Here is an 18,933-nt window from a genome sequence, read left to right as displayed (position 1 = left end):
CCTTTCGTGTGTTGTAACACGGACAAATACTAATAGCTCAGTTGTTCGCTATGTTTGTTTGGGCCGTGAGACGGAGATTTGCTTGAGGTGAAAAGTTTCAGTCTCAGCACACAATGTAAGAGAAATCGATCAGATTGTCTGCGAAAATCTGACCGGAAAGTATACTGAATACTTTTGCAGGTATCACTAGAGAACGTGTTTTAAAGTTTGCGAGGTTTGTATACAACACGATGGTTGCAGTCATTGATATGTCGCTTTAAACGTTAAACGAGATTTGAGCTTAAATCTTTCTAGATTTTTTGCATAATTTGCTGTGACTGAAACATTGCCAATCCCGTGAAGTTATTTCGTCGCACGGGCCACGCAGGTATGTCGAGCAACTGGTGCTTTCGCCTATGTAGCGTTCTGCTTTCTGTGCGCGCCAAAATCTAATCTTCGCTTTGTAGTAAAGTCGTTCACAATACGGCTTAAGTTCGTAGACGACCTCCAGCAAGCACTTAGAGAAAGCTTGTTTTCGGTTAGCTAATTAAAATCTGAACAAAAACTTATTAACGAGAACATCGTGGGATGGAGAGGTTTTTTCGGCCAGTTACCGAAGGGGTTTGGAAAGAGTTTAATCTTTCAACTGCTGCCTATAGTGTTGAAATTCTTGAGCTAGGAAGGCCACGGATTCTCTTCTAGTCCCTTGGTCATTGTCATTTCACCTCTTCTGTCGATTGTTTAAGACCAAGTTAAATACCTCTGATCATTGGGAATCGATCCGAAGCTGCTTTCAATGGGAAAAAACAAAAGCAAAGACCAAGAAATAATGGATGTAAGGGCGGGTTTGCTTTATTGTAAATGTCAGCTTAATAGTACAGGGTCATCTACCCACATCTAATGAGCAAAAGTTTCCACGCTTTGCTTTTCTTTTTTTTCAAGCGAAGATGAGATTAGATTTTGGCACGCACAGAAAGTTGCGCAAGTACCAGTTGCTCGACATACCTGCGTGGCCCGTGCGACGAAATAACTTCACGGGATGGGCAAAGTTTCAGTCACAGCAAATTATGCAAAAAATCTAGAAAAGATTTAAGCTGAAATCTCGTTTAACGTTTAAAGCGACATATCAATGACTTCAACCATCGTGTTGTATACAAACTTCACAAACTTTAAAACACGTTCTCTAGTGATACCTGCAAAAGTATTCAGTATAATTTCCGGTCAGATTTTCGCGGACAATCTGATCGATTTCTTTTACATTGTGTGCCGAGACTGAAACTTTTCACCTCAAGCAATTCCCCGTCTCACGGCCCAAACAAACATAGCGAACAACTGAGCTATTAGTATTTGTCCGTGTTACAACACACGAAAGGACTCTAAAGTACATTTCACTCTGATTGGGCAGAAAAACACAAAGATTTTCTGGCACCAATCAGATGACAGAACGACTGCGACCGTTTGGAACTAGTCTTGTAAGACAATGTCCCCAGGGGCTCTTCATGCCCTAACTTGAAATCGACCCACAGCCCCTGGGTCTCCGAGGATGATGCTATTTATAGTATTCATTGATTTGATGAGCCTTACCATTATGTTTGAGCTTTGCTCACTCTGCATGAAATTCACTTTCGTTCGAATAAATCATCATAATTATATCATCAAACATGACCATTCCCACAAAGAAATTGTTTCGAGTTTCATATTTATTACCACTTAAATAAAATATAGGATACAAGTTATTTCCTACCCGCACTATTCCCTACTCGAATGCGATCAAACTTAGGCCATTAGAAAGCTAACCTGCTTATCAGAGCTTCATTCATATCTGTTTTAGCGAGTCTATGTTTTGTTGTGTCTCCCTTTGAGGATGCGGTTAAAGTCCCCGGAAATTTTCTATCTCCACAATCTTAACAAGATTTGAGTACACTACCAATAACTAATAGCTTCTATTTTTGACTCTTGATAAATTAAGATATTGGGCAGTTCAACTGATGGCCTCAGTCAAAGGCAATCCTATTGCTCTTCGAATAAGGTGAATAAGGTAACTCCAAACATGATTTTGGTGTTACCAGTTCCTGATTTCCCTTCATAAAGAGAAGAATAATATCTGTCAAAAACAGTAATATTTCAATCATATTTCAAAATGCCAAGGAGCCTTGTTCTTAAAGATCTATTCAAACATGAAAACAAGACATCTATTTTGCATGTGATGTATCATAAATTTTTCCTTTATGTGACATAATCAGCAACGGATAGGCAGTGTTGCGTGACATTTAATCCACAATGGCGAGAGAATGACAAAAGATATCTACGGGCTTCGAGATTCGAAAACATTTACCTGACGTTTACAAAGGGATTTCATTTGAGTTCCCGATCGCAAAACCGCCCATGGACCGATGTGTGGACTAATAATCAACAGCCTTTCAAACAATCTTCGCTAGTCAAACAACCCTCTGATTAACATCGAAGTTAACTGAAAGATCGTTTCTTTGGAAGAAGGCTTTAGGATTTTTGATATTGCTACCAAACGTGATCGACGATGAATATAGAATACATCCATATGAAAGGTAAGAGAGATAGTGGTAGCATAAAGCAGGATAAGATGTTAGTTAGAGTTAACGAATATCGTTTGTTTTGAATGCCCATTTACGCAAATTGTAATAATTTGCATGTGATAACTGCTGCATCTCAGGCTCTCACTCACGATCGTGGAATCGCCATTATTAAAAGATTATGTCCTATTATAGTCTAAAAAGCAGTGAAAGCATCAGAGGGGCCTTTAAATGTTCCTCCGTAGGGCACATATGTACCTAGAGAGAACAAAAAGCAACGGTGCGTAATCAAGACTGACTTATGTAAAGTAAATTTAGACAATTTCTTCCAAGCTGTATCAAAGCATAATTTCTGTTTCTTTGAGTAAAACTGACTACTGAAAATCTCAACGTATTGAAAATTTCAATTCAGTCGATCTACGTGCTTTGCAAGCTAATAACGTGCTTTGCAAGCTAATAACGTGCTTTGAGATACATATTTTGGTCGTTGATACCTATTCTTTGTTGTGTTTTACGCGCCCTAACAATCTCTTTTGTTCTGTCGAGAGCCTTAGCTGTACGAGACCACTGAAGCGACACTTGGTGTGTGCCAAATTTAAATACTGAAGCTTCAAGTAATCTCTAGCTCACTGTCAACTGTAAATTATACAAACTTTTTTGCCATTTCAATTTCAAAGGGGTTACAAAAGGCCGGGGAAAATACGTGTAATACTAAGAATTTTTCGGCATATTTCTGCACGCATGCACAATCGCTATGCATTACGATTACCCACTAAGATCCAATAAAATTTTCATGCTACAGGGTTCATCAGCAGTCCCTAATGGACCCTCGCACACTTCGGTTTCAAAAGGTTTTTCCTCGCTCTTGAAGTACAGAAAATGATGTGTGTTCAAGAAAAAAAGGGTCTAAACGCAAGTTCAAGAATTTTTTGTCTGAAATGCCGCTCTAGCCAATCATGAAAATTGATTATGATAAATAAGACTAGCTATTGAAATACATTGTTGCAAATTCCATTAGATAGGAGAAGAGTCATTAAACGAACGAGATCTTTATGTTTTTATCTTATTTAATAACCACTCAAATCTCAATGTAATTATACATATTGTAGCCATTATTTGGCAATATTAGCACCCTAGTTCAAGCTTTTGCGACTCTTCCAAAAATAATCTAAGGACTAGCGAGAGTAATAATTTTTATGAGGGTCGTAGACACGTGATCTTACGTACCCGGGGCGGGCTGAGAATAAAATGATAAATCAGGTGCATGAAAGCCTCTATTCTCTGCTTCCAGAGAGAGGCTGCTTTCTCATTCGAAGTATATAATTATCATTTTAAGTTGAAAAAACCAGGAAAGATTTATTACTCGACGTTTCGGGGTCATCATGACTCCATTATCAAGAGACTAGTTTAAAAACATGCAAATAAGGAAAGGTACAAGAATAGCATAAATTAGACTATGTAAATGTAACGGCAAATTTGATTGCCTTGTTAATGAAATGTTGTATATTCGCATGCGTAAGCCAACACTGAACGTGCAAACGGATTCCATCCGCGCCAAGGTGTTTGTTTAAGCCGTTCAGTCTAATTTATGCTATTCTTGTACCTTTCCTTATTTGCATGTTTTTAAACTAGTCTCTTGATAATGGAGTCATGATGACCCCGAAACGGCGAGTAATAAATCTTTCCTGGTTTTTTCTATGCCTTTGCTTTAGCAAATCCCTGCTGATCAAGTATTTTAAGTTGAAGACTAATTATTTTGGGGGGAATTTGCTTTCTCCACAGACAGTCAATTGGACAGGCATGAGAGGGTTTTCACTCGATGGATCAATCTTCATTTAGCAAATGTAAGAATCACAGGAAAGAGTATGAAGCGCCATGATCGAGTGATGTATGGTGGCAGGGGTTTGATATTTGAAGGTCTAAGGATATTGGATCCTCGACTCTGTTGCTTGATTGCATTTAGCTCTTTTGCTGTCCTTCGTAAAATAGCTCGGGATTATTTGTCCACCAAGAGGAAGATTTTCTTATCCTACCTAAAGATGATGTTGCTTTAAGTGGAAGTTCGCAGTAAATGCAGTTACGTTGTCATGTGACTGCAATGGGTGAAACCAAAATCAACACTAGGAATGTAGATATAAAATTCCATCTTTAAGTAGAGTTAGTTCCACAAATCTAGCTTTCAAGCGAGTGCCCAAGGAATTTCTGTTGAGACCTGCAGTGTAGGCCTCAAGCTACAGCAGGGATTTGGAACGATTCACTCTTCTTACAATCATGATGTCTTTCATGTCATTTTGTTTTGTTTTGTATTTTTTTTTTCTTTGTCTACAATATCAAAAACTGCTGGTCCATTCTTTAGTTTCTGAAATTTCAAGAACACTTTCTACAGGCGAATCCTCCAGTAAAAGTCACTGATCTCGTCAATGAATCGAAAGATGGGCACGTTTTACTCACACTTGTTGAAGTACTTCTTGGAGTAAGAGTTTTAAGAGACACGAGAACCAGCCGCATAGCTAACATTAAAAATGTCCAAGAGGCTATGGGATACTTGACAAGAAACAAGGTATGCATGAGTAAAGCAAGTATGAAGTGTTTGGGTCCACTCTATGATTGTTATTTCTTTCATCTCGAATATTGACTTATAGTGATTAAAAGAAGAAGATTAATCTTTTCAGACCAGACAAATTGAGCCAAATCTAAGTGAGGTAACTGACACGTGAAGCTCAATGGATGCTGTCAAATAATATAATGAATTCGGAATGAAGCTGTAAATTGTAGTGAAACTCTGTACCGCCCGTGCAACTCAGGGATCACCGAGGCACTTTTGAAAAGCAGGAAGTTAAATTATGCAGTTATTTTCGTATTTATTCCTAGGTCCGAACGGGTAGTGTAATCGCCAGTGAGATCGTGTCAGGTGTTCAGCGGGCCACGTTAAGCTTGGTGTGGAGTATCATCTTTCATTTTCAGGTGGTTTATATTTTATTTTGGATACTGATGCAACTTATTTTTCTATGTTTATTAAAGTTCTGGTTTTATTTCAGCTTTTAAATTTCTCCTTAAAAGCCTTACAAATCTTTTCTTTCTGAATCTTCTTTCCTATTTATTTTCTCTTTACTCTTTTCTCCTTTACTTCTTTCTCCTTTCCGAACCGTTTCGGCCTACATCGTACTATTTTGTAATGTTTTCTCTTAAGTGATTTTTGTGTCCACTTATTTCCCTCGAAAGGTACTCGAGGCGATGCAAACCTCTCAAACAGATTATGGAGTCAGTCAAAAGCTTCTAGCATGGTGTCAGAATCAGTTGAAAGGGTTTGTATCTTTTACGAATTCATGATCAGTAACGTTGATTGATTCTTATGATGAATTATGAAACATTTTCATGTTGCTATGCAAAACTGTTTTACTTCCACATCTTCTTTATTCTCTATAGGGAATGCACACTATGGCACACTATCTAGACAGAATTTCTGGGTAGCTCAGTACTCTAGTGTTTAACTTTACTGTCTTCTTTTGATCTACAACAGATACAGAGGTAAAGTAGAAGTGACAAACTTAACTACGAGCTGGATGGATGGTTTAGCATTTAATGCACTGCTTCACTCTTTCAAGTAGGTCTTACTTGTTGGTATCCGTTCAGGCTGTGGTAAACATGATTATGCTTATTATTAAACGTAGTGAACGGTCTCTTATCTCTTCGCTTTGGTGCCCAATCTGTGAAAGCAACTTGTCATTTTGCCATAATATTATCGCCCATTTGTTGCAACCACCACACCTCACACGTTTATCATACTTATAACCTCTTTCCATGACATCTTTAACTTAAGGAACATATCAAATACGAGAAATTACTCATCTTGGAAGCAAGTTCAACAATCGGACAATTCTCTCTCCATGATAGATCTGCATCGGATATTAGTGATCATTGCCTGTTTTTGTCATTCCATAGTCCATCTCACTTTAATTTTGATGCAATATCAAGTGACGGGGATAAACGTCTTGTACATGCCCTTAGCCTGGCGACAAAAGAATATGGAGTGCCTCCTATTTTTGACTTAGAAGGTAAAGTTGTTACTTGGCATCTATAATGCAAGTACTTATGTAAGGACATCTTCCAATGAGAATTTCGTGTCATCAAACTCCTTTTGTATTTCAAGCCTTAAAAAGTTTCCTCAAGTAAGTGATTTACTGAGAAAGAGCTATATTTACTCAATTTACCTGGAAGCTGGGGTCTTGCGGTTTAGTGTATACATGTACTTTAGACTGGTAACGTGTAGTGTGTTCTCGATAAAAGACAAGTCGATTAATATTTGTTGTTGTTCTTTCAAGATTTTGGAATCGAAACACCAGATAAAAATATGATTACGCTTTTCTTATCATATTTGTATCAATTCACGAGGAGAGGAGCGCTATCGGTCGAGAGTTTTGAAACAGTCAAGAAACAAACATCATCTGAAATAAAAATGGTGAGTACACTTGAATAAAGATGTTATTTGTCAAATTATGCAAAAAAGTATTTTAAAAAAATCCAAAAAAATTAAATAAGATTTTTTTTTACCGAAAGCAATTACGTGCCTCAGAAAATCTCTCTGCTACAGATGCAGAAGCACGACTTTCTGCCCAACGATTGGAATCTTCGACCTCTGAGGTGCCCCAGGAAACTTTGACTGGAATGTTTTACAGCTAACCCGCCTTAAGAGTGGAAAACTCAGCCACTGAGCTTTGTCCTCTTTCGATGTTACAAGCTTCCGGATTAAGTGTTAAAAGAAGAGGAAGAAAAGAAAAGAACTCTAACAAACGTTTTGCAAAAACTACTTGTAAACGTTTTGTTATGAAGGCAGATAATAGCGATTTTTAAAGAATCAGTTTTGATTGCTGAACTTTCTATGACAGGAATACAAAGTACAGACCGTTTCCTCACAGTATGAAACGTCGAGTTCACGTGCTACAACTTATGATGTCCAAACAACAACCACAACTCAACAGGGAAAGAATGAGACTGTCTTTTATGAAAACCAGTCTGCGGGAAATGAACGAGTTCTTCATTTGACTGGTTTCCCTTCATCAATTCAGATACAAGAGGTGGGGTGATTCAGTTCTTATTTCTCTTCTGATTAATAATCTCCTTCGCAACCGTTCTTTTGCATGCCGTAACGCGACTCCTCATCGAGTTTCTCTAAGGGGGCAGTGTTCCGCGACATCCAAATAATGCCAACAAAGCAGACTTTTATGAGAATAACACTAATTCAATTCGTATAACGCTAATAATGCTGAAAATACTTAAATGAAGCTGAACGTGATCTTCGCTCCTATGAACACTACTTAAGCAATAGTGATTTTTTCAGGATTTATTTTGAAGCAGTAAATGTTTATTACTGCGAGGATCACTCTCATCTTCATTTACTATTCTGCTGTTCAATTATATGATATTTATATATTTACAGTCGTTCAATGGTTGAATGTACAGGATAATGAAAAGCTTATGTAATTTACTCAATTTTAGGTTTACGATTGTAGAGAGTTACTGTAAGTTAGTAAGATACTTGAGGGTTGTTCTGCTACTAAAGTTATCACCTTTCGCTGTTTCTTGTTTTCAGCGAAGAGGTTTTGTTGTGTCGCCGTTTGGAAAACTCTCGGGTAGTTCCTCCAGAAATTCATCGAGAACCACAAGTCCTGAATTAAAGGTACTGAAAAACACGTGAGAGAGTTCGAGAAATCTACGCAAGCAGATTGCATTCATCTTAAAAGCTTTATTTCTGGGGGTTCTCTCTAGCTATTTCATGATCGCTTCTATTTTTGGAGATCGGTGCCGTTAATGAGGTCTGTGCTTTGAGTGATGCATCAGCATTCCACTAACCTCCCTCTTGTAACACGCCGTTATTCACATTCTTTATACTTTGAACAAGGAACTGCTGGCTGGTATCGTTTAATTTTTTTTGTTTATACCTCAACGCTGGATTGAAAGATTAATTTTATCTTAACCGCCATTTGATAAATGGTTTCACTCTTTTAGGAGCTTAAAGACGAACCTTTAACGTTCACATCATCACCTCAAATGTCATGGAATGAATCATACGAGTACAAGGTTGCCACCCATAGTATTACATCAGATAGTCATGTGACATCCACCACCAGCACCAAGATGGTACATATATGTTCGCCACATTTACACGAACAAGCCTTCGAAAAGTTGTTTCCTAAACACATTCCCAGTCAACACCTATCAAATACACTCAACAATGAAGCCTTGCTTGAACAAGAATAAGCTTTTTGCAGTTGATCTAGGAGTTTTACTCATTTTTTAATCATCTGCAAAGACACATTTCACCCTTGGGAAGTCCAGAGGCGGCAAAGTGATTTAAAATATGGGAAACCTGGTTAGCTGAATGACCCTCAATTGGTTAGAACGCCGGATTTTGTTGTGCGGGAGGTAGAGGGTTCGAGCCCCGGCCGGACCAATACTCCTGGTCTTAAAATAACTGAGGAGAATTTGCCACCTTTCTGTAATATCAAGAAATGGATGGATATTCTAGTCTTCTCGGATAAGGACGAATAAAACCGTAGGTCCCGTCTCCTGCAGGGTTAGGGGTAGGAGACGTTAATTTCCCACGCACGAGATTACTGTGTGGTGGATGTCCTTCCCGGGGTGGGATAGTGGGTACAAAGGGGTTAGGTGTCAATTGGGACGAAAGTTCTGTTCCTTTCTCCTGTCATTCCCGTGGCGAACAAATTAAATTCCTAAATTCGAAAGGGGGAAGGTTTAAATGACATGGAGTCAAACGCGAACCACTGATAAAAGTTACCACAATTTCCATTTCTCGCCTAGTTGGCACAAGAAAACCTCCTTTTAATCTAAGCAAAGGCCAGAAATTGGAAAATTTATTTCCTACGAGCAAAACTGACCATACAGAACTTGCTGAAAACAATAATGCTCCAATTTTAATGCGAATTAACGTCTGTACAAGAAAATGTAGAGAATGAGACAAAGCAGGACACATGAAGGACGGATATATAGCTTTTATAAAGTTCTAGAAAGTGGTTAAGAGCTCATGTACTTAGGTATGAAAAGTCCCACAGATTAAATAAGCAATTGTTTCTTTCACTAACAGTCATCTTCTAAAAGTAGTGAAGACTATTCTACGAGACTGGTTGAGTTTACAAGCACGGATCAGGATGGTCAAACAAATGAAAAAGATAAAAACCAAAAAGAGGTATTGTTTCAAGCCCTTAGAAAAAGAGAAATCCGGGTGTTGTAAAAAAAGGAAGGATTTATCATTACCATACAGATACAACACACCCTAGAACTAAAATCTAATTATGTTCCTACAACAGGTAGAGCCTGACGATAGCAATAGCGACTCGGAAATGCTGATAAGGTACACAGTGGAGAAAAAGGTAAATGAGCTAAGATAAGAGCAGTGTCGATGGGAAGGTGAATGGCTTAGTTAATGATAAAGCCTTGTAATCACTTTCGAGGAAAAAATAAATATCGACTTAAAAACATCCTCATCAAGAATAGGCAATTAATCTATCAGCATTAAATTGAGTCTCCTCAGTTTTTGCAACAACAACAAAATAAAAAATAAAAGATGCACGTTGTAGCACAAGTTAGGTAATCATATTGTATCTCCCCTTCTAAAGTCATAAAAAGGTTTCAATGAACTAAGATTTAAGTCGCTCAATTTACAGATAGAGCAAGGTCCAACCGTGGATGTAGAAATTGAAGAGACTGAAGAGACAGTTATTGATGGAACGGTGGAAAAGGCAATGAACGAGGCAGAGGATGATCGAAAAAGAAAGCAAAATGACGAAAAGGACGCCGAAATTGAAACGAAAGAAGATGGTGGTGCTGAAGAGGGAGAAGCCCATCCTGAGAAAGAAATTAAGGAAGACGAGTTCCATGAGGACGCAAAACAAGTATTTAATTCCATAGGAATAAAGTAAAACATTAAGGTAGCCTAAGGTAGCATTCGTTACAAGCGAAGGACAAAGAAAAATCCGAATCATTCCATTTGTTGTTTATACTTCGAAATGAGTATCATGAACTAATTTCACTCAATTTTGTATGCCCATTAGGCGGATAGTAGAACAAACAAAACCAGGAAGATTTTGTTGGTATCCACTGCGCGTATCTCTGGTGAAAAAAATCCAAAGAAAACAGAACCCAACGAACGGGCTTCTTGGCTATCCGTTAGCACTGACGATGAGGGCGATCAACCTGACAGCCTGGTTCATTATTTTAGACACAGCAGAGATGATCACGAGTCCAGTCCTCCCAGGTAAAGAAAAATTAATTTAGCAAAGCAACGGCATGAAGCTGCTACATACTGGAGAGAGTAAACAAACCTTATCGTTTGGCAAGACATAAAAAGAGTGCCATTCTCTCCACTTATTTAACTTCTCATTGAAGGCCTTCTCTGTAGGCTTGCATCATCTCTACCTTTCGTGGCCGATTGTGCGTACGAGGAATTGCACAAAAATACAACTTGTACATGTCTAGAGATTCCCAAAGCCCGGCTTTTTAGCATCAGAATTAAAATATTCAAAACTAATACGATTGGCGCATCACCGTATTGCGAGAGTTAAGCTGAGGGGTAAGATTACTTTTCTGAATTAAAATTGGTGAAGAGTCGAGTCAAAATTTTAAAAGGACAAAAAGCGTCGGTTCAGTTCCAATAAAATTACAAATCTCAACCTGCGAAGCTGACGTTGTGTTTATAGATACCTGACCCAAATTCAGATCAATTTAGGAGGACAAAGAGAAAATAATGCCGGGTAAGGAGCGATTTTGTTTCAATTTTCGCACCAAATTACACCCACAAAAACACGCACTACTAATCGAACACTAATCCTTTTGGATCCGTTCAGAATCGAAAGCAAATACTACATCATCTCGTCGGATTATCAGTTCCACATTTATTCTGATCTTGTTTTCTATCAACTTAAATCTAATCCCCTGACACGCTAACTGTTACGATCTGTGCTGACATCCGTTACAATCTGTTCATCCGTTCCCTTTCTTGGGTTATCATATCCTTTATTCAAGCTTTGCAATTGTTTTTTTTTCTTTTCGTCCTTCCAAGCTATAATGTTATTAATGACAGTTGAGATCGATGAGAGTCGATAACAGATCGCGTTGATGCAAATGTTCATTTGTAAAACTTTCCTAATCCGAGTTTTCCTGAACGGGTAGTGTTGGAGATACTCGATCGATAGACCCACTTGTTGTACCTGAGCCTTGAAAGCATGAAGGGAACTCTACAGGAACGGATATGATTTGAACCCCTTAGGTCTCAGAAGAAAATGAATTGGAAATAATGGATTTTTCTCTTTCTTGAAACACGAGTGCGAACACTGATTACGGATTATCTTTTTTATACAGCAATAAAATTCCTTTCTTTCCACCAAATTTTAACGAAATAACAAACTGAACCTAACAAAGCACCTCACTTAACATTTTACGTTACATCGTATTTTGTTATGATGCAACCCTCGTCAACTCTAAGTGTTATCATGGAAAATCCACGCTAAAGTAAGCAGTATTTTTCAATGAGTAGCAAACTAGACAATCAAATTAAAAGCATCCATAGTGGCAGCGCGCTATAGTTGTTATGTTTCATTCCATTTTTTTCCATTTTCTCATTATGATAGGGAGACCACATGCCTCTCAGTTAGCAAAGCCACAACGCAATGGATATATTCGATATTTCGGAGAAATTGTAAAGGAATTTTGATAAAGATGGTGTGATTGAAACGCAAATATTTGATCTTTTCATCTACAACAGCTCCCCAGCTGGCACAATCAACTTTGTGGATTACCTGAAGAGGAAATTAGACGCCGTTGATCGAGATTTGTTTGACATTGAGTATGGTGCAAAACAGTCGGACAAGGAATCGATGGACTTACAGTCAACAAAAAAAGCTTTGGACCAACACAAGGTTACTCTCGTTATTTGTCGCCTCTAAGTTTAGCCTGAGAGGTTGTCTCTACGTTGATCACTATAAGTACATAGATTCAAAGAAACGAAAGGGAAATACACCTCCCGAATTTCTGAACTACATATAGAGGTCTCAATTATTCGCAAAGAAAATAAGCAAAAATATATTTTTGCATAGTTTTACCCCACCGAAAAATGGCTCGTAGACTGCGTTTTACATTCTTTGGTTGTGAAACAAATTTACTTTAAACTGAACTAAAGTTTGTACTGACTTCACATCGTTTCGAATAGGACGCTCTGCTTGAGTTGGAATCGGTTGAAGCCCATACTTATGATGCACTAGAAGAGGGAAAGAATCTGGTCAACGAAAAGTGCTTTGATAGCTCGCATGAAGAATACTTCAGCGATAGAATGGAGGCAACAGAAAGAAAACTGAGGAGGATCGAGGACGTCGTAAACAAGGAGCATCAAAGGTGCATTTTCGTTCGCTTTACAACGTGATAGGGAAGAGGTAGTTCCTTTGTGTGGCGTGAGTAGTCCAGTGGTCATTGCGCTGGACTCTGGGTTCAAGTCCTGGCTGGGGCATGACGTTATATCTTTATGCAAGACGCTTCACTCACATTGCTTCGTCTTCTCGGATAAGACGTAAAGCCGTAGGTCCGGTCTCCTGCAGGGTCAGGGGCAAGAGACGTAAATTTCCCATGCACGAGATTACTGTGTAGTGGATGTCCTCCCCGGGGTGGGATGGATAGGAAGGTGAACTGAAGCGGCTGCCAGAGGCGCCTGATAAAAATGCTGACGTCCGATCTCAACCTTACTATACTGTTAAGCGCGACTGAATATATCCACATAGAATTCTGCGCTATATAAATGTAAAAATGCAAAGTAAAATTCTCGGAAATATCCCATTTAATTCGGGATCTAAGAATGACCAACCCTGAGCCACAAAAAAATCTTACGGCAATTTCAAAAACCTTTGTACGTTCTTCAGCAACAGTGCATAAAATGCTTTCTTGTCGTCCACTGATACATTGAAATGAAAACATAACATTATTCCCGGAAGATCAGAGAGCTTGAGTATTAAAACTCTTGAAGAAATTTCCTTTAGAATAAGGTTTCTGTTTAAAGTTTTTCGGGATCCTACTTGAGATAACTGACAAACTGATGTCGTTCACTGACTCTTTCTTCCTCCGTAGGTTGTTCGACCTGTATGTAATTTTGCTCAAACAACACTTGGAGCGGATGAATGATTGGCTTGTCCGTGCCGAGTCCCGAATGGCATTAGATGATGACGTCGAGCCAACTTACGAAGGAGTGAACTCTCAAATCATCAATCATAAGGTTTTCAGTGATCTCAGTCGCTAGCGTAATTTGCATCTACCGTATGTCTTGAAAAGCTATAGATAAGTAAAAATAGATGCATTTAGGTAAGATTGAGCTTGTAGTCAATTTACTCAGCTGTCTTCCTAGTTAGCTGTCGTCCTATTTAATAAGATTCGTTAAATTTTTCAAGACTTTAAATTTTTAATGGATGCACTTATCTTATCTACATCTACTTATTTAATAGTAATAATAATAATAATAGTTAATCTTTATTGAGGATGCCGACATCACAAAAAAGTGGTTTACAGAGGGGTCCTCTAAAGGTAACTACATAATTAATAATTACTTAAAAAGGAAAAGAAAAAAATACATATCGAAAATATGAAGATAAAACTACATTAATTTGAAAATTAACATGCAAAAAACGAAACTAATTAAAATAGTGCTTTCTTGATACCACGCTTAAATTGGCTTAAGGTGGGCACATCTCTTAATGCTCTAATACCGTGATCAAAATGGAAAAAGCTAGTCTTTTCATCTTCTTTGCATATATATGAAGACAGATTTTTTAACCTTTCATCTTCTCTTGCTCCAAAGTGAACAAAGGCTCTTAAAGTGACCACACCCCTTTTACTGTCTCGTATTTCAAAGACCTGATCTTGTCTTAGACATTCCAGGAAGACTTGTCCAATCATTCCATGGTGAATATGATACTTGATATGGATTTGGAAGATCCTGCTATAGATGAAACCATCCGGGACTGGGTCAGAGTAAGTGATCATCGTTCTCAGTCTTCGCAGTGTAAATGAATACACAAAAAGCAGGAGTTTTGACGATAAAAATGAACGGTAAAACACGACGTTTCGACCGTGCTTCGGTCATTGTCAAGTGAATGGAATGAAATATAGTAAATATATGTATATATACACGTACGAAATATAAAAATTTTTTGCAGGTGTAAACAGACAATAAAACTACAAAGAAAGTGCTAGTAAAAAGCTAATTAAAAACCTTAGCACGAATTGAATCAGACTGTACATTGAGAGCAGGTCTTAGCTTGTGAATAAAAAACATCTCCTAGACGAGACAGTCAAATTTGTTCGTGCACTTCATTAAGGTGCTAAAAAAAGCAGGAGATGTATACTAACATCGAGATCTCCCCATTAGATAAACCACCATAATGGAGCTGAGTGGCGTGAACGGAATATTTTAATGAAATTTGATTAGTAAGCAGTGCATCTTTACAATGTTAAATAATAGTTAGGAAATCTTGTCTGTTTAGCTAGTGAAGAGCAGTTAAGGTATTTTATGGTCATGTTTGGAAAGAATAGTAAAAATAGTTTCCAATTAAAGATGGAAGAGAATATGATACTTGATTAAGTATTGCCTGGAGCGATTAAGACGAAAAACTTTGCATTAAGCAATAGAACACATTTTTCCGGGCTCTGCGACGTTATAAAGCCACGTGGGATGTTGGGAGTCTCCCTGTGTCCCAAGGGGCTTCATCATGTTATAGAGCCCGGAAAAATGTGTTCTGTTGCTTTAATGACATAAATGATTGTCACCGATCAAATGTAGGCTCTATAACCCAATAAAGCATCCGCTTAGAATCTGAATTGACCTATTAGACGATGCGTACTATGTTCATTTATGTTATAATTGCAAATAAACACTGCCTCTATCTGACCATGTGAAGTCCTAGAGCTTCCATTTACAACTCACAGGTGCTCCAGTCTTCTTTCTCTTCTCGAGATTAGGTCCTAAGTGAACGTTGGGCGGCAGTGTGGACGTGGGCAGAAGAATGGAAAGAGAAGCTTAACAAAGCCCTTATGGACTGGAATAAACTTCGTGAGGAAGAGACTGTTTTACTGTCGTGGCTGTCAAGTAAAGAACAAACCATGGATGTCATTAGCCAAACGGACATCACAGATGAGGAACAAGTGAAAATGCACTTGAATTTGCTGGAGGTATGAATTGAGTCGATTGGCAATTAAAACCATTGAAACTCCTTGTTTGTTTCTGCTTTACAGCGGCTCTAGGCTCTGCTTTACCATCTTTCGTCTTTTCACTTTTTCTTCTCCAACAGACATTAGAGCGCGAAATGGAGGCACAAGGCACACGTCTGGAATCTCTCCATCAGATTGGAGAGGAACTTATTAAAGATGCTGACTATCACAATTCAACTGCTAAAGCTATCTGGGACCAGTTGGAAGACTTTGATGAATGCTGGACAGGCATTAGTAACTCAGTCAAGGAGAGGAAAGTAGTGGTGAGTGATTTAAAAAAAACCTAAGCAACACTTACCGTTGATTTTTTTTCTCGATTTGTTAGCACTTATAGGTGATTCCCCTGTTCTTCCCTTTCGAAAACAAATCCAACCAAAAATGGCTCTATTACATGAATAGTCGACAGCTCTGGTGAGTTTGAAGTAAAAATTCTCAGCAATTCCTTAAAATATTACCAGTAAAAATAAAAGTTGTTTTAAAACTGCTTTTGGATGATAACCACAACGTAACTGATAACAATGTCATATTGCAAATACACTTTTCAGCTTCAAGACGCCCAAAGTAAGGTGAAACGGATGGGGGATTTGATGAAAGAAGTTCGAACCTGGATGGACGAGGCAGAAAAGCTTATCAAATATATACGATTACAAAGTGACCCAGAAAAGGAAAACAAAATTCAAGAAAAGATAGAGGTAAGGCTAAAAATGTGTTGTGGACTTTACTATATGTTCCATCAGAAGTTATGTAGCCATTGAATACGAACAATCTTTCATCCGAATCCATGACTGTGTTTTGTCTCGATCATGTAACAGAATGTCGAAGCTCAGTTAGCTATAAGGAAGGGCACCTGTTTGTTCTACGTAGACTTGATGGAAGAAGTGATGTGACAGCGGGTGTAGCCCATTTCCGTCTACATAAAGCTGCTCATTCACACTTGTAAACATTCCTCAAGAAGTTTCGCCTGACCACTTCCATTCGAAAAAAAATTAAGGTTATCTTCTACCTTCAATTCCTATTCACACAAAAAAGAAGACTCTTCTACCAGTTTTTAAACAGTTAGTCTTGTTAAAGAAAGACTTCTAAGGCGCAAATCTTCTGATGCACACAACTTAATACATGCACTTTCCAAGAAAGTTGTAGAGGTTTGACTAAAACTCTAAGCCTGCAACGGGACAAGTTTCTTGACAAATTTTTGTTGCTAAATAAATAAGGAAGACTCTCTATTTGTTGAGTGTTTTGCTAGGGCAGCAATAGCTTCCTGACATTATGTTTAAGGAGAAAGAGATGATTTCGCTCTTTTTTTCAATACCTTTAAAAAAAGCAGCTCTGTTTTCGCCATTTTTCAGCTCAAATGCGAGGAAAAAGACAGAAATCAGCTAAAAGTCGACGAGATCAATCGACTGGAGGAAGACCTAAGCTCAAATATCGACAAGAGGTCCAACTACTACTTGAAAAAAGTCACCAAACCATTCAACAAGCGTTGGGATGACACAAGAATTGCCCTGGACAGATATCGTAATGACGACTACCCGTTTGTCAAGCCAGATGACTGCTTCCTTGTGAAATGTTTAAAGAAAGCCCTCGTAGTTAATTGAAGTGCTTAACTTTCAAGGCAATGATAAGGCATAATGTACGACGCTTTAAGTACCAGCTCTCTGTCAAAATAGCCAGGCTTAATTAACAGCAATCGCATAAGTAACCTATTGAAAAGATGGATTTGAACCCTTTCATAACAGGGGAGGGTAGAAAACCTAGATTTTTTTATTTCAAAAGGGACAAAGTTTCCGACTTAAATCAGTTAAAAGAGACCTCAATACATCAACAATCCGTTGCCGAAAATGCAAGTTGGCTCAGTCGGTTGAAGCTTTAGTTAATATCAAGGTTCAACAAAACCATAGAAACGATTAAAAATGCTATTCTAGCTGTTCAGAAAACTTAGGCTCTTCCTTTATTAGGAATTGCAAATTATAGCTATTCTTCATTTGGCTAAGAACTTGGAATTTAAAACTGACGAGCTTTAAGTTACGATGATAGTTAGCTTTTATCGTCAAAAATGTTTAAAGTTTAATGTTCCAACCTGTTTAGCAAAGCAAAGCTTCCAGTCACTATATATACCAATAACAGGAACGTTTGAAATTATTAAATATACACTGATTTGGTCGTTAACATGTTGGTGAGTAGAAAATAAAAGCGCATTTACTACGCACTAAAAGCTAAATGGGAGAAATACTCAAGTTTGTTAAAGAAGCTAGCCGAGAGAAAATAAATTAGAAGATAACCATAGATGAACTGAAGATGTAACTATATTTATATATTCAGAGTGCCTCTGATAGTTCCTTTAAGGAGGGGTGTTCTGCAGGCTCTTCGCAAAGAGCAGTTCTCGTCACCTTTAAAGATGCCGCTGTCGCTGTTGGGAGCAAATCCAACACTGCCAAACTTATTTTCCCTAAAGAACATATGTCCGACTGGGCACTCTGCCTGCCACTTCCGTTTACAATTTCGGGGGCAATGTGAGGATACTTTTCTTGATATCTCATCTGTTGGTTGATGGACATGGACATAGCCGGCTTGGGATCTGACGAGAAGTGAGCTTTTCCAACGCACAACGCGGCACCGCTATAAGAGAAACTTGTACGAACATAATCGGTACGAGGTTGCGGAAGAGCCAGCCTCATTTCACTATTTGTCATTACGAAAGATGAATATATTCGATAAATAATCAGGTGTCTGTCCATTTAGAATTTTGAACATCATAACGGCTTTGGCAAAAAGCCTCTGATTCCTTCTCTCCGTCGAAGGGCTAACGCTCGAAACGTCAGCTTTGGTTTTCGTTACGGTGGCTAATTTACCATTTCAACTTTGTTGATATGCCCAAATTATCTGATTCCTTAGGTTTTTCCAATTAAGTCTACGGAACAGGTCTAGAGCACTAGAATCATAAGGGGCGGAGAACAATATACGAGCAGCACGGTTCTGCAGCTTCTGAAGTTTTTCGGCCAGACTTGGCGCAGTACTACGGCAATCCCATACTAAGCTGCAGTAGTCAAACTGGGGCTTTACCAAACCATTGAAGATGTTCAAAAGAGTGTAGAATGGTACAAAATCTCTAATGCGCTTAATTAGGCCCAAAGCTGAAGAAATTTTC

General features: G+C 38.3%; 1 protein-coding gene across 2 annotated transcripts; it reads left to right on the top strand.

Moving 5' to 3' along the window:
* The first annotated feature begins 2,233 nt into the window (after positions 1-2,233).
* Positions 2,234-18,071, top strand: LOC111325901 (uncharacterized). Of its 2 annotated transcripts, XM_022929809.2 has the most exons (24): positions 2,234-2,543; positions 4,311-4,372; positions 4,915-5,088; positions 5,400-5,492; positions 5,751-5,833; positions 6,049-6,132; positions 6,471-6,583; positions 6,851-6,987; positions 7,415-7,603; positions 8,119-8,205; positions 8,535-8,666; positions 9,631-9,732; positions 9,854-9,916; positions 10,211-10,438; positions 10,598-10,800; positions 11,243-11,296; positions 12,307-12,460; positions 12,751-12,932; positions 13,656-13,800; positions 14,451-14,552; positions 15,540-15,749; positions 15,869-16,051; positions 16,334-16,480; positions 17,135-18,071. In XM_022929809.2, exons 1-24 carry the CDS (start codon positions 2,516-2,518, stop codon positions 17,381-17,383), a joined length of 3,204 nt encoding a protein of 1,067 aa, XP_022785544.2. In that variant the 5' UTR covers positions 2,234-2,515; the 3' UTR covers positions 17,384-18,071. The 2 variants fall into 2 exon arrangements, with proteins under 2 accessions (XP_022785544.2, XP_022785545.2); XM_022929810.2 differs by lacking the exon at positions 11,243-11,296.
* Positions 18,072-18,933: the final 862 nt, after the last annotated feature.

Source organism: Stylophora pistillata, chromosome 8 (genome assembly GCF_964205215.1).
Source record: "Stylophora pistillata chromosome 8, jaStyPist1.2, whole genome shotgun sequence".
In the NCBI taxonomy this organism is placed as follows: Eukaryota; Metazoa; Cnidaria; class Anthozoa; order Scleractinia; family Pocilloporidae; genus Stylophora; species Stylophora pistillata.
This window is presented reverse-complemented; position numbering and strand designations above follow the sequence as displayed.